Here is a 21,434-nt window from a genome sequence, read left to right on the forward strand (position 1 = left end):
CGACTCGAATGAGGTGACTATCCATTTGATTTACACGGCGAGTCACTTCATTCGAGAGTGGATTCCTCATCTCGATATACGACTCCGACTTTTCTCACGTCACTCCATTCGCAGAATGAGCACAATTATCAACCGAAGAATCTAGTAATTCAACCAAATGCCAACAAGATGACGAGGAAACAAGGATGAATTGGGCAGGCAACTGATTCGAAGCAGCCTAACAATGGTGGGCCTGAACGTTAACCAAGCGTATCCTTTGGAGTTTACCCTTCCACTAACAACACCCAAATTCCCGTGACACCTAGGCCTGAGAGATCGTAGAGTTGTCTACATTTTTCATAGGTGTTCAAAACTAACCATCCTTTCCCATTCCTCAGCAGTCGCAAGGACGTGGCCAGGACAGTGCTCGACCATTGGAGGATTGCGTCAGTCTTGTCTAAGAGCCAGAGAGTAGTCCCGAATCTTTGTGCTTTGGTTCGGACGGGAAGGAGGCAACCCTCATAACAGCGGTCTAGGACTGCACCACCTACGAAGTTGTGCGACTCGCTTAATGCTAATGCTAATCGACGATGGAGCTCCACGTTGAAGATTCAATTGTTAGGGCACCAGCAACTGTATCGATCACGTTCCGATTGATTGACGGTACTTCTCCAACATTATCGACGTGACCCATACATGCGCCCAAAATTTTCCGACGGTAAAATTCCGTCATCGACAATGTGCGTACAGTTGCGCCACGGTACAACCTTGAGCGACTGAAGTAACGATGCCTTGAGCCCTCAGCATACGCGCCAAATTTCGAAGCAGCATTGCCTGACAAGGGGGAGCTCGATGTGCCCTCTCCATGCTGCAGCATGGATCCCGGAAGAACGTGGAACGATACGATACAGCGGACCGCTTGTTTCAATAGTCGTCTGGGGCCCTAAAGAAACATATGCCATTCTCAACAAACACGGAAGTTCTATCAGAGACTCGACACAACACGCAACGGCTTCGTGTCGCGGGTCGAAAAATGCAGGGATAAGAACGGAAGCCTCTTAATGGATGGATGTAAGGTGATTGAAAGGTGGAAGCAGAACATCGATGAACACCTCGGCTACGGAGCAAATCACTACGTTAGTGCAATAGACGACGGAAATGATCCAGCCGCATCACTGAAGGAAGTTAAGGATGCAATTCACCAGCATCAAACCAACAAAGCAACAGGTAAGGATGGTATAGCAGCCAGCCGTACTCATCAAGATGGGCCCAGAAAATATTTAACCACCTGTTCTCATCGGTTGATAGGTAGTCATAATCTGGGACACTGAACGGCTACCGGCATAGCGGTAGTAAAACGTAACCTGCCTCATTCACAAGAAGGGCGTAATGTGAGAACTTCAGAGCGATCAACATCTTGAATGCCGCCTAAAAAGTTGTCGCCCGATCATCTTTTGTCGTCCGTCACCTTAAACGGATGAGTTCGTGAGATATTACCAAGCTTCATCGATGGCCGGTCGACAATGGACCAGATCTTCACCGTACGGCAAATTCTCCAGAAATGCGTGAATACCATGTCCCATGTTCATCGATTTCAAAGCGGATACGACGGTATCGAGCACACAGACACACCAGAGATATGGAAAATCATGGACGAGAGCGGTTTTTCCGAGAATCTCACTAGACTGATCGAAGCAACGATAGACGGTGTGCTGTGTAAGGGTTTCGGTTGAACTTTTAGGTATTTTCCCAAAAGTTCACGCGGTTTATTGCTTCTTTTTACTTTATTTGGGAGAATAATATTGCGGCGACTCCTCAAGTGTTGCGCGTCATTGAGACACATCAAGGCCGCGTGAAATTTGGCAATCGCACTAATGAGAGCGCGACTAGCGCGAGAGATGGGCAAAACAGTTCTGTTAGGAGAACCATTCTTAATTGAACAATTCTTTTTTAGAAAGAATTCTTTTGAACCGTTCTTGCGTTCAATAGTTTTTATGGTTGTTTTGTTATTCCAAAATCGACGTTTGTACGTTGTCGTGTCATTTAAGTGACCACATAAAAAGGCAAATCATTCTTCACAAAATTATGTAGGACTTTTGATACTCTGCATTGACCAATTATTTATCAACTTCCGTTTTTCGACCGGCTGCATGCCATCGTAGTACTATTTTGCGAGATGGTTGGGTAGATCACTTACAACATTCGCTCTCTCAGAACCCAATATCCTTTCATTGGGAAAGCTGAGAACAGCTCTGCGAGACATTCAGTTTTGTTTTTTAGAGAACGGAGAACTAACGTTCCTTTCAAACGAAGGACCACGGTGTGCCAAAAACCGTTATTAGCAAATAAAAATGTCCACCCAAGTGGCACCCGGCATTCGAAATATATGCTATTCTAGTATCCCCTCTGAAAATTTGAAAATCTTTCATCGAGGGCAACTTAAGTTTTTGTGATTTGTAGATTTTGAGCCATTTCTATAGGATTTTCTTATATGAGTAAATATGCACGCACGGTGTGCCTGATACCACTATTAACAAATAAAAATGTACTCCAAACTCACACCCGGCGTTCGAAAGATATACTATTCTAGTATCTCCTCCGAAAATTTGAAAATGTTTCATCGAGGGAAACCAAAGTTTTTACTGTTTGAAGATTTTCCTCTATTTTCATTGAATATGTTCATATATGGTAATATTGTCATAGGATGTTCCATTGGCTCTTCAAATCATAAACAAATACATATTAATAAGTTTCACAAACACCATTCCGAAGATACAGCATTCAAACAACTTCTCTGAAAATTTGACAACATTTCATTGAAACGCTCGCAAATTACAGTGGTTTGAAAATATCATATCATATCTTGATAAATGTGCTCATTCTGCGAATGGAGTGACGTGAGAAAAGTCGGAGTCGTATATCGAGATGAGGAATCCACTCTCGAATGAAGTGACTTGCCGTGTAAATCAAATGGAGAGTCACCTCATTCGAGTCGAGATTTCTCACCTCGATATACGACTCCGACTTTTCTCACGTCACTCCATTCGCAGAATCAGCACAAAAGTGTAATGAAAATGTGGTAACTTCATAGAATATTATTTCAATTTCTCGTGTTAATCATTCCTCGCAATGAATATATATTTTGTAAGCGATACTACTACCGTGTATGCACCAAACTTTGCGCAGTTAAGAAAAATCAAATTTCTAGTCGTTATAAAAAATACAAACAAACAAAATATATCATGAACAATATGCTCATACGATAGACTAATGATCCTTCTTTGAGTCTGCAATATAAAAAAAAATCATAATATTAACCAAAAAATACTTAAATTAGAAAAACTATTTCATTGCCTTGTTCCTAACTTTGCGCACAAAATCTTCGATTGTTCTTAACTTTGCGCATGCTATGAATTGCTTAAAAAAGTAATCAAAAATGCTATTATTAAATGTTTGCCCATTAAACTAAAGTTATTCAGATCAGGTAGTGTGTCCTTAATTGATCTTTGTTGAAATATTTTGTCCTACGAGGGAGGGGGAACGGAGGCCTCCGGAGTTCTTGATTTCGTCTGCGGTTCGTACTAGGCACCTACCGTGTGAACAATCCAAACTTCATGAAGGGTTGTTTCCTGTGGCTAAAGATCAAAGGTAAAAGCTTCCTGATAAATGAAGTGACCGTTACGGATAGGAACAATAAGGGGTCATTTAAATATGACGTCCATCTTTGGGGGGGAGGGGGCTGGGGTTGTCTGAGAAAGTGTGATATGCCATATATTAGGTATACTATGAAGCGTGACGGGGTGGCCCAGGGGAAGAGGGGGTTCTAAAAATCTTAAAAATGGTGGACGTCATAATTGAATCGTCCCTAACATTGACCGCCGGAAAATTTAAATGAAGAATTGTTCACAAATCACGTCTCATTGTAGACAGGTGGAGAGTGCCTGCCATAGTGCTACGGTCCATACAATTTTCTACTAATTAGGGTGGGGCGGGGCAAGATGGGTCACGGGGCAAGATGGGTCAGTGCCATTTTTGGGCGCATTACTCATGTTTTGTTTAGATTAATAATTTTGTTAGATGACCAGCATGAATATACAAAAGTTTGGAGCATTGATTGAAAAATTATTCACTCTCATTGGAAATAAAAAATAAAATGGTTTTTAGCCATTTTTCTTATGCGATACATTCCATATAATCTCCATATAAACGGCCGCGGGGCAAGATGGGTCACCTTCAATTTTGAACGTATGTTTGGAGCATTCAAAATTTATTTATTTTTTATTACAAGACTATCTCATAAATGACTTCAATCAAGCGGAATGAACACTCAAAATTATAACATAAAATTATGATATTTTTTTAGTGAAAACATCGATTTTCAAGACGCCTTAGGACCACTCAAATCGTAAAGTTTTTTATATTCCAAATAAATCTATAAAATGTTTACTAGTAGCTCTTGTTTATTCAGTATGGATATGGAGCATATATGAATGCGGAACAAATCTTATATTTTGACGTTTTTCGTTGAGAAAATGTGAATTACTTAAAAGGTGACCCATCTTGCCCCGCACTTTTTTCACGGTGCAAAATCGATCACTTTTTAAAACTGCTCGTTCAACATCATATTTTGTATTTAATGAACTTTTTATCGACTTTTAGCATAGCTTACTAGTGTATTAAAGAGTAGCGAACGAATACAAACCAATACGATTTGTATTTACAAAGTTATGGTGATCCATCCTTATGCGACCCATCTTGCCCCGCCCCACCCTACTATACAAAATTGGCTACATGGCGGAGAGGCAGGCCTGAAATTATCAGTACTGGTGTTACATAATATTTAAATGGTTCATAAGTCATGTATTCACGTTCAACAAGCATTTACTGCAAGTGCGCAAAAATTAGGAACACAGTGAAATAATGGTTCCAAACATTGCGCACCACTATTTACTAATTAAATTGAAAAATTTCTTACGAACTGTGATTGATATTACTAGAATATCACCTTTTTTGTCAATTAACTGCAAAATTAATCATCGTTGCACAGTTTTATCGAGGAAAATGTTGATTTTTAGTAGAGTTACTTCTTGGCAACCGTGTTAAGGCGAGGCAAATTTTGACATTTTTGTGTATTTTTTGTTTATTATTCAACATAAACAAAGATTTTATGGACATTAAATATTTGTCAAACAATGATTATGTTCACACAATGCTAGTGCAATGATTAAACTGGTGAATATGTTGACATTTAGTTATTTGTTTCGTTATTTTACAAGAATGCGCAAAGTTTGGACCTGCGCAAAGTTAGGTGCGCACACGGTACAAAACTCAGTAAGGGTTTTTGACGTGTTTATTGGCCTCCTAAAGTGAGGTTAAGTTTTGTGAAATCCCATTTCGTATTTTAGTGATTGAGTCATTCCAGATAAAATTTAATGTGGGACCGGGGTAAAAAAATTAATTTTATCGATAAATTCACCAAAAAATTTATGACTTAACTGATGGGGAACTGGTATTTCCCTTTCAAACTTCAAAATTTTCACGACATAACCTCTACTTTTAATCGCCAATAGATAAAGCGGTAGTTTGCATATCTCCAATGAAATTGAAATTGAAAGCTTAAAATTGTTGTTACTGATGATCATTCAAATGTAAAATTTCTAAATTCACGGAAGAGACGTTAGTAACATGACGTATAAAAGCTGGGTAGTAAAACGATTAGCATTTAGGTTTACTTTAAAAGCTTCAATATCTTAAACATTATACCAACGATTGACAAAGCTTCCTAGGAATACCAAAACATTGGGCTGTTAATTCAGTTCAATCATAGACTTAAACTAACATGTTTAACTCTCGTTTCACCATGAAACGTTTTCAAATTCACCGACAAGTTACCAATATATTTATAACGCGCTTAAAAACAAAAAAAAAACCGGTGCCAAACACTTAGAAAGTTTATGTAAATAATCAAAGCTCACGGCGTGCGACATTTTTATTTGTATTCGAGTAGCAGGTAGAACTATGAAATATTAAACTACGGTAATTGACATTCCTCTCAATGAAATGTTGCCAAATGTGGAGCAGACCTGGTGTGATGGTTAGAACACTTGACTATCACGCCGAAGAGCTGGGATCGAATCCCACTCCCGACAAACTCACAAAATTTGAGTTCTTTTTTCGGAAGGGAAGTAAAGCGTGGGTCCCGAGATGAACTAGCCTAGGGCTAAAAATCTCGTTAATACAGATAAAACAAAATGTTGCCAAATTTTCAGAGAAGTTGCTTGAATATTTATTGTACTTTTGGAATTTGTGAAACTCATGACGCCGTTCAACACTAGTTCGCGTCATGGGATGAGAAAAAAAATAGGGGTTTGGGACCCTAGCAACTCTAATGCGTATATCAGTTGAACACCCCAAGTTCTCAATTCAAACTTCGGTCTTTAAATGTGAAGTCCAATATTTTTTCGAAAATTCTTTCACTATGACACTTCTAGGGTTCCAAAACCCTGTTCTTTTTTTCTCATCTCATAATACGATTTTTTTTAAATTTTGTTTAGCAGTGTTATTATTTGTTTAAGATATGAAGAACACCGCATATTCCCATATCTATATATATAAAAATGCAGTGGCATACGTGGTACCGCGCATAACTTAAGAACGGATGGTCCGATTTGGGTCGTCTAAGTTTTGTTCTGTTAGTTTTCACCCAAGGAAGGTTTATGAGGCAAAAAACATGGGAAAATTGAGAGTTTCAGAAATTCGGGTTTTCATACATTTTGAACGGGGTCTTGGGCTTGGCTATGTGACTTGAAACGTCAAAAAACGCAGTAGGCAAGACAAAGTTTGCCGGGGACAGCTAGTATGAGCTAATTCTATGAAAATATAGGGAAATCTTCAAACAGTGAAAACTTTGGTTTCCCTCGATAAAACATTTTCAAATTTTCGGAGGAAATACTAGAATAGTATATCTTTCGAACGCCGGGTGTGAGTTTGGAGCACATTTTTGTTTGTTAATAGAGGTATCAGGCACACCGTGCGTGCATATTTACTCATATAAGAAAATCCTATAGAAATGGCTCAAAATCTTCAAATCACAAAAACTTAAGTTGCCCTCGATGAAAGATTTTCAAATTTTTAGAGGAGATACTAGAATAGTATACCTTTCGAATGCCGGGTGCCACTTGGGTGGACATTTTTATTTGTTAATAACGGTTTTTGGCACACCGTGAGGACAGTTCAGTCATTCTCTTCTTAGAACTAGTTCTTCGGAACCGTTCGCCCATATCTATGCGCGACGTTCCGTATCCAAACAATCTGACAATCATTTCAATCTCGTCGAGGACTGCGACTGAGGTGACTGACTCTCATGCCTACTCTTCAATATTGCTCTGGAATTATAATGCGACGAGCGGACCTCAACAGAAGTACGATTTTTACGAAATCCGGTCAGTTTCTGTGCTTTACGGTATAGTTGTATGGTTATCAAAGGAGTCCCTGATTCAGTTAGGTACATAACTATCGGACATTTTCTTTCCAGAGACAAATAAAACCGATGGTAACGCAAAACGGATTTATTCTAACAACACGTCGTTTTATTTGCGTTCCTTCTCTCCTCATCGAGGTGGCTACATAGAATTTCGTTCCGGTTGTTGTTGTTTCTCCCTCCCTCGGATGTTAGCTAGCACTGCCCTTTTCTGGCTGAAGATCACATTTTCAGCGCAGTACCTACATGTTTCAATTATTGATGGTAGTGACTTATTTTGTCTCAGTGTGGCTGATATCGATATAATTGTACAATATAATCGTAATTAGCGGCATATTTGCGTTTTTTTTGGTTTTTGTTAAATAGATGTTGCTGCAGCTTAATTTCCAGTCTGCTCCATGTGTATCCTTTCCTAATACGTCACATCGGCACCACTAGGACCACCCGTACCTACATTCCCACGGCTTTTTAAAATTACTTTTCCTTAGGATAGAACGCAATCTTCCGGGTCTTGAGGGCGGCCCACTTGTGTCGCTTCAGGTAGTACGCGAGCGAACCGAGCACCAGGATGATTCCGAGCGATTTGATGCCCATGCGTTTGCGCTCGTCGTGGCACGGATCGGCAGACCACACCAGGAAGGTGGACACATCCTTAGCCAGCTGGGCAGCGGAAGCCGGCGTTCCGTCGGTGTATTCCGCGGACTGTGAATGGTTACAAGAGTGCGAATTGTTGTGAACTCAAACATCTAAACGTAGAATGGAAATTGCTTTCCTGCAATCTTACCTCATTGTACAATGCCTGGGCCATCGAAATGGCACCACCCGGGAAGTAGGGATTGTAATACTGCCCGTCGCGCAGAACGATACCGGCCGGAGCGTCGCAGTAGCCAGTCAGCAGTGCGAACAGGTAGTCCTCTCCGCCGTGACGAGCCAGGGCGATGTAGCTCAGATCCGGTGGGTAGGCACCGTTGTTGGCAGCGCGAGCCGCTTCCTCATTGGGGTACGGACTCGGGAAGTAGTCGGACAACTTACCCGGTCGCATGAAGTAGTTGCCGGCCTCATCCGGTCCGTCTTGAACCTGAAATTGACAAAAAAAAAAATAATGTTAGGAATGTTGTTTTTCTTCAATCTGAAAAAGATCTAAAGGTTATAAGCCTTGGGCAGAAGGTGGTACATGAACCCAGCGAAAAAAAACTAACGAAAACCATCGAAATAGCTTATGAATTTTTGCTATAAGTAAAAGTTATGGATGGCATAAGAATACCTTATGAAAATTGACCGTGAAAATTGACGAACATCGGGATCACTGAGCTTGTGTTTTATCCACACGGCTACCGAAGCTAAACATATACCTACAGTAGACGTTCGATAACTGCAACATGTTTACGTTTCACTTAGCGAACGAAAATTCGATAACTGCAACGCCTGACAGTGTCAACAAGCCATTAATTGACGTAAAATGAACGAAAAATTCATTCGACTGTTCATTAGGGCTAACATGGCGCACCATTTTGACGTTTGGCGGTGCGATAACTGCAAATTTGTTGCACTTACCGGACTTGCAGTTAAAAAGCATTGCAGTTAAACCATTTGCACCGACCGAACGTCTACTGTAATTGATATTGAAGTATGCATATTGAAGTATTTATCTATTAGCAAAGTAGTAGAAAGAGTTGGGTGCCTGATTATAAAATTGTTGTACTTATCTTGTGTGTTTCGGACAAGTCCCGTTTGTGTTGGCCATTAGGACACTTCTTGCTTCAAAACGGTCGTTTCAGGAATGGAAAGAGAATAATTGGCCGCACAACTCCGCAAATGGGCGGCCCGCACATATTAGTATAATGTTGCAATGATTGAAAATAATAGAGTATAATTGTTAATCTATATGAATACTGCTACTAGTTCAGGTTTCTCACCCTCCACGATTCTCTAGATACTGTTATAGCGTGTTTGTTGTAAATTTGTTAATAAGTGAAGCCTCCAAAACAGTTACGTAAAGTTGTATCAAAATTCTACAGAGTGTTGGGGAAGGGGAGGGGAAATAAACATACTTCTTCCTACACCTAGCAGTTCGGATCTTCTGTTCACACTGTCATTCCAACCTTCTTTCAGTGTGAAACGTTTCTGGATCTGGAACGGGTGGTATCACTTTACACTACTCTTCTATCATGAACATAGATAACTATTTTTAAAAATAAAAGTTTTGTCCTACTACCTATTTTATACCTGAAAGATGTTAATTGGTCAAATGTTTCGTTCAGCAAGTCTATGTCCATATTGATGATACAACCTTTTATTAATGAGTAATAATGTTGCTCACAGTTGTGAGGCAATATAACATTCAACTCGTTGAGGGCAAGTTATGAACCTACAGAAAATTTATTATTAGGCTGTTACCTCTAAAACTACTAAACACATATTGAAACGTGAAATTGTATTGTAATAATTGATCCTAATCTTAACCCTATCACTGGAACGCCTTTGAAGCAAATTGATATTGCTAATGATTTGGTTGGGCATTAAAAGTTTTTTTGGTTTCGACAATAGTCACATACTATGCCCTACGACATTGACGATTCTATTGTCTATGGCTCACCTATTTCGTGCCACCCAGCAGGGACTTGGTCTGGTACCCAATTCAGTATATCCGCTCCACGTAATATACCGCACCTCTTTTGATTTGTGATATATTACGCGGAACATTACTCTCTTCATTCGGATAGCGGTTATGTAACCCATTGGATTAAAAGCCTCCATCAAACATGAAGCGATTAATCGGAGTCTGAAGACTCTATACCAAATTTGGCTCAGAGACAGGTAATCAGTGAGGTCAGTTTTTCTCGTTTGTCAGAGACGATTGATACGTATTAAGACAAACTTTCCACTGCATCTGCAATAATCGGTGATCGATCAATATTCCGAGTACCCCAATTTACACAAGAATGCCAAGGATCACCGCTCATGCTTTACAATACAGTTGGAAAAACTAGAACAACACCTGGCCACAATGATGCATAAAGCACTAAAGCGGACCGGAAGTGTTGGTGAGCCAGCCCCCACCAAGTGCAACCATACTTGCATCTTGTCACTTTAATTTGAAGAAGAGAGAGTCGATGAAGAGAACTCTCTCATGTTACTTTCGCCCTTATTTAAACTCAATCTAGAATTATTCATAGATTTTCGGGAGAATTCTTTGAAGTAATCCTGCGAGAAACCGTTTAAGAAAATTCAGGAGAAAGAATTCAAGAGAAATTCCTAAAAGAGTCCCGGGAGAAATCAAGATGATCTATTGAATCCTTGGAAGAATCTCGAGGGGAATTCATAAAGGAAAACCGGGAAGAATTTATAGAAGGATCCCAAAAGGACTCAATGAAGGTATCCTGAGAGAAAGAAAGAAAAAATCCATGAAAAATTCCAGGGAAGAAATCTCAGCGAGAATCTTGTGACACACTTTGGAGTAATTACCGAAACAAGCTCAAAAGGAGTCCCTTTGAATATCCAGAATAAATCCATGAATGCATCCCGGGAGAAATCTATGAAAAAACCCTGGAGGAATCCCTGAAAGAACCCCTAAAAAAAAACCCTGAAGGAATCATTGCAAGAATCAAAAGAGGAATTTATGTAGGAATCATAGGAGGCATTCATGGAGGAATCCAGCAAAAAATCCCCAAACGAGTCCCTGAAGTAGACCCGGAAGAAATTCTTGAAAGAATATCCCAGGCGAATTCTCAGAAAGAATCATTAAAAGAATATCGAGAGGAATCCCTAAAGAATACTGGAATGAATTCCAAAAGCAAACCCGCAAAAAAAATCAACCATTGATTATCAATGAAGGAATTACGGAAGAAATTCTCGAAGGAAACCCTGAAAGCACAGAACAGAGTGTGTCTTCGAACAAATGTGAAGTTTCGAGGTGGAAGTCGTGAAATTGTCACTTGGAAAACTAGATTGGATTCCATGGGAAAATAAAAAAAATCATCAAAGCGTGCTACGCTGCCTCCATATGCTCGCTGCAGGCTAAAGCTTGACTTCCAGCCACCAGGTTCGCTAGTGTTGAACTATCAAACGGCCAGTGCTTTTCGTGACGATGATTTACCCCCGTACGTACTGAAAGGATCCAGGAGGAATCCTTAAAGCACGTTATATGTCTGGCAAACTTTTTGCTTTTTTCTACATTGCGTGTTGTAAACGGTGCTGGGTACCCGGCAACCCTATCAGCTACATAAGGGTTAAACCACCCCCATCAACTCACCATAATTTCGGCAGCTTCGGCCTTGGCTTCCGCTTCGGTGTGCGACACGCCGACCAAATTACGGTAGGCGATGAATCGCATCGAATGGCAGGCAGCGCAAACTTGCTTGTACACCTCGTAGCCACGTCGGACCGAAGCGTGGTCCAGGGAGTTGAACACACCCTTGTGGCTCCATGGCAGCTCCGGAGGGTGTACCTCAGTTCCGGAAGCGGACACCGACTGTTCGAGGGCGTACAGCAGGGCACCGGCACCTCCTACGGCAATACCAGCGGCCGTGGCTAGCTGCGGAAGTCGAAAAAAAGGAATTGTTTACCTTCATTTACAATACCAAGTAATCAAATCACAGTATGCTTTGGCTTACCTTTTGACTTCTCGTCCAGGGTCGGCTCGTTGAGAATTGTTGTACCTGCAAGAAAGCCCTCCGGTTTAGTTATCAAATCGAAACTCACGCAAGAAACCGAGTGAAGGGCGAGGTGAGCCTAATGATGTCTGTGAGCGATGCCAAAGTCAATCTTTCCCTCTGTTACATAACCCCAGTAAGAAAAACAGAATTTCCTCAGCTTGAGTGTCCCTTGTTTTGATCCAAACCGCAACATTACATGGGGACCGTTTTCCTAACTCGACACATCCTTCCACAAAGAGACCAGTCACAGGTCCCAACTAGCAATCGCCGCATCCTCACAGCTGATTCCAGCCTGACGAAAATTTTCCTCGCTAATTTTTACCCGTGTTCACTGCTGTGCTCACTGTCTGATTACACAACCCGAAGGGTCTTCGCCACTGGCACTCGGCAGAACACTCCGTAAAACACCCACGTCGCTCTTCACTCGATGTCGTTGCGCTCGGGAACCGTATCAGCAAAGTTCGGATACAGACCTTCTGCAAGGTAACTCCATTTTTCGAATTTAATAAGCCGGATCCACAAATTCTTCCTACGAAAGCCGCCATGATGGACTGCGATGGGGAAAAGTGAAGGATCTCTGCCTCTCGCTGATGGTCGTTGTCGTCGTCGTCTTTTTTGCACTCTTTTTGCTTGTTTGACGTCCACTCCTTGACGTTTGAGTACTGTCAAAAACGGTTGCTGTGAAATTCTGTACACGCTAACCTGAAACTACCCATCGCCTGGGTCGATTCTACCCGGATTTCCATGTTATTAGCACTTGTCAAAATCCGGGTAACCCGAAACCCCAGATTGGTTGGATCTGGGTAAAGATCTGGGTAATCGGCACTTTGTCATTTTCCGGCTTGAGAATATGGCAGCGGTCAGTCGAACGCTGACAATTATGGATGTTTCCACGAAAAATATGAGGATAAATGACGGGAAAACAGTGGGATTCTTCCAGGGAACTGTTTTCCTGCATCAGGTAAGTGAAAAGCACATGGGACTTGGGAGCTTTCTATTAAAAATCTAAATTGGAAATAAATTAACAAAATCAAGGTCCCGGAGGAGCTGGGTACCGGTTACCCAGATTTTGCCACCAACATCGGTAACCCAGATTTGAGTAAAGGTGCCTTTACCCAGATTAGAGTAACTGCAGTTTTGCTCAATCTGGGTCGCTTTGACATCAATCTGGGTAGTTGAGGGTTAGCGTGTATGAATATCACTGTGAAGGTAGCGACGATCGACGTCCAGAAAAACCCAAGATTGGTAAATATGGAAAACAGCCGAGAGGGGGGCGACACACCTCTAACGAGGATATTATGTCGTCATGGTTAAAATCATTAGAATAACTAGCCACAGAAGCCCAATGTCGCGACTGTTCGTGAGACTAACATCTAGTTTGCCACGCCCTTATTGCCTGGTTTACATGGTTCAACTGAAACGAGCGTTTCACTTGCCAACTCCTCAAATATATTCATTCGAAACGAATGATGTGTTTAGACTCAGCAAACGACTCGAACGAAACACTTGCATGCTCTTGAATGCATTGCAGTTGAAGCAAGTGTTTCACTAGCGTGCGCAGGGTTCTTGCTTAGGGGGGGCACTATAATAATGGTGAAATATATGTATGATCATGGTGCAACATATTTAGAATGATGGTGTTACACGCAATATCAATTCCCAACATGTTGTGGTGCCAACATCACCAAGTACTTCATATTGGGATTCTAGAGAAGGCTTCGGATGGTAACCTGGATGGTAATGATTTCAAGGCAATACGAAACTTAAACATGAAGTCATTATCTCGACCCTTATAAAATTTTATAAACGTATCAAATACAATGGAGAATATCTAGAAAATTATCAATTATAGGAAAAAAAATATTGTCGTTGTGAAAGAATTTTGATCCTAGACAATTAATGATGCAAGGAGAATGTCAGAACTCCTAGATAGAACATTTTGATCGGAATCCTTATTGCAATCTACAGAGATTCCTCCAGGATTTCTCCAAAGATTCGTGCATGAGTTCCTCCAGGAATTCCCTCAAAAAATATTCCAATAATTCCTTCAGAAATTCTTCCAGGAAGTCTCATATATTTCTCCAGAAATTCCTCAGATAATTCCTCCAGGAATTCCATCAGTAAATACTCCAGGAATTCTTCCAAAATTACCTCCAGGAATTCCGCCTGAAATTTCTTCTAGGAAAAATCCACTAGAAATGTCTGCCCCCAATATTTCCTCCAGGGATTCCTCTAGGAGTTGCCCCACGGAATCCCCCAGAAAATCCTAAAGGAATTTCTAAGAATGGCTTCCTGGAATTCCAGGAGTTCCTTCAGAAAATTATCCAGGAAATTCTCAACGGATTTCTTCAGGAATTCCTTCAGGGATTCATCCATGAATCATTAAAAAAAAAAATCCTTCTTAAATTCCTCAACAAATTCCTCCAGAAATTCCTCGAAAAATAACGCCAGAAATTCCTACAGGAATTCCTAAAAAAATCCTCCAAGAATTCCTCATGAAATTCCTCCAGGGATTTCTCCAGAAAATCCTCTAGGAATTTCAGCCAGAATTTCTCCAGAGAATCCTAAAAGAATGTCTCCCGGAACTCTTCCAAAAATTTCGCGAGGAATCTCTACTGGTAATCCTCCACAGATTTCTCCAGTAGTTTCTCCAGGATTTTTTCCATGATTTTTTTCAGGAATTCTTTCAGGGATTCACTAATGAATTTCTTCTGAAATTCCTCCAGATATTCCTTTAGAAATTCCTCGAGGGGTTCCTTCAGACATTTCTTTAGAAATTCCTCCAATATGCAACCAGTGATTTCTTTCAGGAATCCCTCCACGAATTCTTGCAGAAAATCCTAAAGGAATTTCTTCCAAAACTCTTCCAGGAATACCTCCAAGCAATCCTATAGGAATTTCTTTAGGATTTTTTCCAAAAATTTCTTAAGGAATTTCTCCAGGGATTCATTACTGAATTTCTTCAGAAATTCCTCAGAAACTTCTTCCAGAAATTCCTCCCAGGAATTCCTTCATAAATTCCTCGAGGAGTTCTTTCAGACATTTCTCCAGGAAGCCTCATATATTTCTACAGAAATTCTTCAAATAAAACCCCCAGGAATTCCTCCAGTAAATACTCCTAAAATTCCTCCAGAGATCCCTCCTGACATTTTTCTTGGAAAACTCCTGAATGTCTGTCTGTCATAATTCCCCCAATATTTCCTCCACGGATGCCTCCATAACATGCCAAAGGAATTTCTCACGGAATTCTTCCAGGTATTCCTCAAGAAATTTCTCCAAGGATTTTTTATGAATTCCTTCAGGGAATTCTCAAACAATTTCATCAGAAATTCCTTCATGGATTTCTTCAGAAAATCCACAAAAAACCTCCAGAAATTCCACCAGGAATTGTTTCAGAAATTTGTCGAGGAAGAACTCCTGAAATTCCTCCAGCAGTTCCTCCAGGCATTCCTCCAGAAAATCCTCTAGGAATTTCTGCCTGAATTCCCCAAGAATGTCTCCCGGAACCCTTCCAAGAATTCCTCGAGGAATTCCACAAGGAAGTTGTTCAGGAAATCCTCCACGGATTCCTTCAGGAATTTCTTCAGGATTTTTTCCAGCAATTTATCCAAGAATTCCTGCAGAAATTCATTCATAAATATCTTCAGAAATTCCTCAAAAAATTCCACCAGGTATTCGTTCAGAATTTGCCAGAGTAGTTCCTTCAGACATTCCTCCAGAAATTCCTCCGAGATGCCTCCAGAGATTTCTCCCCGAAATTCATCCATGGACTCCACCAGAAAATCCTAAAGTAATTTCACCCGAAACTCTTCCAGGAATTACGGGAGTTCCTCGAATGATTCCGCGAGAAATTCCACCAGGGAATCCTCCACGGAATCCCCTTGGAATTTCTCCAGGATTTTTTCCTGAAATTTCTTCAGGAATTCCTCCAGGGATGCAATAATTAATATCTTCAGAAATTCCTCCAGATATACCTTCAGAAATTCCTCGAGAAGTTCCTTCAGGCATTCCTCCATTAATTTTCCAGGAAGCCTCATATATTTCACCAGAAATTCCTCAAATAATTCCTCTGGTTAATACTCAAATAATTCTTCCAGAGATTTCTCCTGAAATTTTCTTTTAGGAATGACTGTCAGAATTCCTACAATATTTCATTTAGGGATTACTCCAAGAATTGATCCTCGCATATCTCCAGGTAATCCTAAATGAAACGGAACTCTTCCAGGAATTCCTCCTAGAATTCCTCGAAAAATTCCCCCATGGATTCCTCCAGGAAATTCTCAAAGCATTTCTTCAGGAATTCCTCCGAGGATTCATTCATGAATTTCTTCAGAAATTCCGCAAAAACTCCTCCGCAAAAATTGTTTCAGAAATTTCTTAAGGAATAGCGCCAGAAATTCTACCAGGAACTCCTCCAGGGATTCCTCTAAAAAATCCTCTGGGATTTTTCACTAGAACTACAGGGATTTTTCCTTGCATTCCTCAAAGAATTCTTCAAGAACTTTTTCTAGGAGTTTCTCAAGGAGTTCCTGCAAGGATTCGTTAAAAAAATTCTCCAGAAATACTTTAAAAAAATCCTGCAGAAATTCATCCAGAAATTCCTTCAGAAATTTCTCGAGGAGTTCCTTCAGAAATTTCTCCATGGAGCCTCATATATTTCTCCATAATTTCCCCAAATAATTCCTCCAGTAAATACTCCAGAATTTTTTTTAGAATTATCTCCAGGAATTCCTCCAGAGATTCCTCATGCAATTTCTTCTAGAAAAAGTCCTTTAGGAATGTCTGCCAGAATTTCTTCAATATTGCCTCCCACGATTCTTCAAGGAATTGCTCTACAAATTCCTCCAGAAAATCCTGGAGGAATTTCTCCCGGAACTCTTCCAGGAATTCCTCCTGGAATTTCTCCAGCAATTCTTCCATGGATTCCTCCAGGACATTCTACAGGAAATTCTCAAGGACTTCTTCAGGGATTCATTCCTTCAACGATTTATTCATGAATTTCTTCAAAAATTCATCCAGAAATATCTTCAGGAATTACTCCAGAAAATCCTCTAGGAATTTCTGTCAGAATTCCTCCAAAGAATCTTGAAGGAATGTTTCCCGGAACCCTTCCAAGAATTGCTTCAGGGATACCTCCATGGATTCCTCCAGGAATTTCTCCAGGATTTTTTTCAGGAATTCCTTCAGAAATTCCTCCCTCCATGGATTCCACCAGAAATTTCTCAAGGCATTCATCCTGGGATTTTTCCAGGAATCCTCCACATAATCCTGAATCAATTTCTCCTAGAACTCTTCTAAGAATTCCTCCAGGGATACTTCCATGGAATCCTCATGAAATACCTCCAGGAATTGCTGCTGGAATTCCTACAGAAAGTTTTCTAAGAATTTCTGCCAGAATTCCTCCAATATTGTCTCCAGGGATTCTTCCAGAAATTCCTCGATTAATTCCTCCAGAAAATCCTAAAAAAAAAATTTCCGGATCTTTTCCGAGAATTTCTCTAGGAATTCCTCCAGAGATTTCTTCGTGGATCCCTTCGAAATTTCTTCGGGAATTCATTCATGAGTTTCTTCAGAAATTTCTCAAAAAAATCCTTTATTAAGTCCTCGAGGACATTCCTTCAGGAAGCTTTAAATATTTGTCCAGAAATTCCTTAAAGAAGTCATCCAGGAATTTCTCTAGTTATTCCTCTAAGAATTCATAAATGAATTCCTCCAGAAAAAATCTGGAGGCATTTATCCAGAAATACCTCTCGGAATGCAAACATGGATTCTCCCAGAAATTTCTCCAGAGATTCCTGATGAAAATCATCCAGGAATTTCTCCAGGAATTCCTCCACAAGAAGGTTTCGCAAAAAATACCTCCAAGAATTCTTTCGGGAATTCCTCCAGAAATTCCTCCATTCATTCCTTCAAAAATTTCTTCAGTAATTCCATCTTGAATTTCTACAGGGATTCCTCCAGAATTTCTGCAAGGATACCTTAAGGAATTCCTGCTCGGATTTCTCCGGAAAAGCCTGAAGAAATTTGTCCCGGAACTCTTCCTGGAATTCCTCGTGAAATTTTTTCAGGGATTTCTACAGATTTTTTTCAGGATTTTTTTTTCTGGAATTTTTCCAGGAATCTCCTGGAACAACTATAACAATTTCTTTAGTTTTTGCTCCAGAAAATTATCTAAAAAAATCTTCATGGATACCCCCAAGAATTCCTCTAGGTATTCCTCCAAGAGTCCATCCACGGATTTCTCCAGAAAAAAACTTCTCCAGAAACTGTTCCAGAAATTTTTCAAAGAATTCCTTCAGGAAATCCTCCAGATTTTTTTCCAGGAATTACTTAATTTTTTCAGGAATTTCTCCAGAAAATCTTTAAGGATTCTTCCAGATTTTTTTTAGGAATTCTCCAGGGATTCATCCTTGAATTCCTTCACAGATTCCTTCAGGAATCCCTCCTTGGATTACAGCAGGGATTTTTCCCGGATCTTTTCTGGGAATTTCTCTAGGAATTCCTTTAGGGATTTCTCCATGGATTCCTCCAGGAATTTCGTCGGGAATTCATCCAGGAGTCCATCCATGAGTTTCTTCAGAAATTACTCAAAAAAAAAACCTTCACAAAATCCTCGAGGAGTTCCTCTAGACATTCTTCCGGGAAGCCTTAAATATTTGTCCAGAAATTTCTTAAAGAATTTATCCAGGAATTTCTCTAGTTATTCCACCAAAAAATTCTTCAGAATTCAAACATGGATTCCTCCAGGAATTTTCCCAGAGATTCCTCAAGAAAATCACCCAGGAATTTCTCCAGGAATGTTTCGCAAAAAATTCCTCAAAAAAATCTTTCGGAAATTCCTCCAGGAACTCGTCCATTATTCCTGCAAAAATTCCTTCGGTAACTCCATCTTGAATATCTTCGGGAATTTCTACAGAGATTCCTTCAGGAATTTCTGCAAGGACTCCTAAATGAATTCCTGCTCGGATTTCTCCAGAAAATCCTGAAGAAATTTCTCCCGGAACTCTTCCAGGAATTCCTCGAGAAATTTCTTCAGGGATTTCTACAGACATTTTTTCAGTATTTTTTTCTGGAATTTTTCAAGGAATCTTTCCAGAAATTTCTCCTGGGACAACTATAAAAATTCCTCTATTAATTGCTCCAGAAAATCATCTTAAAAACTCTTCATGGATTCCTCCAAGAATTCCTCTAGGTATTCCTACAAGAACTTATCCACGGTTTTCTCCAGAAAAAAAAACTTCTCCTGGAACTGTTCCAGGAATTCTTCGAAAAATTTCATCAGGTATTCCCCCATAGATTTCGCCAGGAATTTCTCCAGGAATTCCTCCAGGGATTCATCAATGATTTTTTAGATATTCCTCAAAAATCCCTCTAGGAATTCTTTTGCTCGAGGAGTTCCTTTAATCATTCCTTCAGGAAGCCGCAAATATTTTTCCAGAAATTTTTCCTTCGGGAAATCCTCTAGAAATTCTTCCAGGAATTCCTACATTTTTTTAAGAATTTCTTCTTAAAAACCTCTAGGGATTCTTCCAGAAGTTTCTCTAATAATTCTCCGGGGATTCATCCTTGAATTCTTACAAGGAAACCTCCAGGCATTCTCCCAAGGATTCCTTCAGGAATGCCTTCAGAGAATCCTCCAGAAATTCTTCCAGGAATTTCTCCAGGGTTTCTTCCAGGAATGCCTCCAGAGTTTACTCCTGGGGTTCGTTGATGAGCCCCTGGTGGAACTCTTCCAGAAATTTGTCCAGGAGTTTTTCAAAATATTTCTCCACAAATTCCTCCATGAATTCTTTCACGAATTCCTCTACGGATTCCCCCAGGAAATTCTTCAAGAATTCCTTTAGAAATGCCTCCAGGAAATTCCTTCAATATTTTTTCCAGCAATTCCTTTAGTAGTTCCTCCTGTAAATTCTACAGGAATTTCTGTAGACTACTCTTCCAGTTATTGAGAGCTACGTTCAAGAATTCTTTTTTTTTTTTTTTTTTTTTTTTTTATTAATAAAACAATTTTATACTGTTTTAATATGATGGTTTTAGTCCAGTTTGAGATAATCTGAGCTGAAGCGCATAGTTCTAATCTATGTTGATTACTATCAGAAAGAGAACACTGGTCACAGACGCTATTATCAATCCTTCCAATATTGTATGCCACGAGTTTCTCCTTGTTGGATATTATATTATTCCAAAATGCAAAGCATGTAGATTTGTCTTCAGAGCAAATGAAATTATAGTTAAGGTTTTTCCAAACAATGCCCCATTGAATGGTAGGGTAATCAAATCTTACTGCTGGAATAATGTTTTTCTGTGAAATGTAGTATCTGTAAATTGAAGCTGTAGTACTTACAGTAGACGTTCGATAACTGCAACATGTTTACGTTTCACTTAGCGAACGAAAATTCGATAACTGCAACGCCTGACAGTGTCAACAAGCCATTAATTGACGTAAAATGAACGAAAAATTCATTCGACTGTTCATTAGGGCTAACATGGCGCACCATTTTGACGTTTGGCGGTGCGATAACTGCAAATTTGTTGCACTTACCGGACTTGCAGTTAAAAAGCATTGCAGTTAAACCATTTGCACCGACCGAACGTCTACTGTATATCAGACATTTCTTTTATCTTTTTTGTTTCAACTATCAATTCTTTAAACGCGAGTGGTAAATTTTGTGTTTTCAATTTTTTAATGATGTATTCTTCGGATGAATTGGGTATTCCCCAGTCTAATGCATTTTTAATAAACAGAGCTCTTGTTTTTGATTCTGGATCTACTAGCCGTAGTCCACCCTGGTCATAGTCTAAGTAAAGTTGTTCTCTGTTGGTTTTAAATATAAAACCTGACCAGAAAAATTTTCCGATACAGGACTTAATTTCTGCAATGTGCCTTTTTGTGGGCGGAAACACCTGCGCTAAGTACCAAAATTTAGACAACACAAAGGCATTGATAAACCAACTTTTTTCCCATAAATTTAGGTTTCGAATACTGTGTACCTGCAATATTCGCTTCACATTTTGTATTATCCTATCATAATTATTATTGATAACGCTGGCTACTTTAGATGAAAACTGAACTCCTAATATTTTAAGGCAATTTACCTCTGGAATCTGTTGTGGGCCTAAAACGCATTTGTTAAATCTCATGTACGCGGATTTATCAACATTTACTTTAATTTTCCCAAACGATTCGAAGGAGTGTAAAATTTGTATAAGCAAATCGAACTCTTCATCGTTTTTGATAAAAATATTTATGTCATCTGCATAAGCAATTGTTTTGATGAACTTATCGCGTAGATAAGGACACCTGAAATGCTATTGTTAAT

General features: G+C 39.8%; 1 protein-coding gene and 1 long non-coding RNA gene across 2 annotated transcripts in view; both read right to left on the minus strand.

Moving 5' to 3' along the window:
• Window positions 1–3,973: 3,973 nt before the first annotated feature.
• LOC134288225 (uncharacterized) overlaps window positions 3,974–21,434 on the minus strand; it is a 226,746-nt gene continuing 209,285 nt past the window's right edge. Inside the window, exon 2 of the long non-coding RNA XR_009997826.1 lies at window positions 3,974–4,210. This is a non-coding gene — a long non-coding RNA (uncharacterized LOC134288225). The remainder of the gene's footprint in view (window positions 4,211–21,434) is intronic.
• On the minus strand, window positions 7,532–12,740 carry LOC109420827 (cytochrome c1, heme protein, mitochondrial). Its single transcript, XM_019695287.3, has 5 exons — window positions 12,588–12,740; window positions 12,073–12,117; window positions 11,712–11,993; window positions 8,244–8,537; window positions 7,532–8,161 (listed from the first exon to the last, which is right to left on the minus strand). Exons 1-5 carry the CDS (start codon window positions 12,657–12,659, stop codon window positions 7,934–7,936), a joined length of 921 nt encoding a protein of 306 aa, XP_019550832.3. The 5' UTR covers window positions 12,660–12,740; the 3' UTR covers window positions 7,532–7,933.

Source organism: Aedes albopictus, chromosome 2 (assembly GCF_035046485.1).
Source record: "Aedes albopictus strain Foshan chromosome 2, AalbF5, whole genome shotgun sequence".
NCBI lineage: Eukaryota > Metazoa > Arthropoda > Insecta > Diptera > Culicidae > Aedes > Aedes albopictus.

Bases quoted from the DNA above. Each gene is read 5' to 3' on its own strand.
- LOC109420827 (XM_019695287.3), bottom strand. From the start codon at position 12,659: ATGGCGGCTTTCGTAGGAAGAATTTGTGGATCCGGCTTATTAAATTCG. The intron at 8,538-11,711 runs GTGAGTTGATGG...TGTCAATTTCAG, and splicing joins CCGAAGCTGCCGAAATTATG to GTTCAAGACGGACCGGATGA. The intron at 8,162-8,243 runs GTAAGATTGCAG...AACCATTCACAG, and splicing joins CCCAGGCATTGTACAATGAG to TCCGCGGAATACACCGACGG.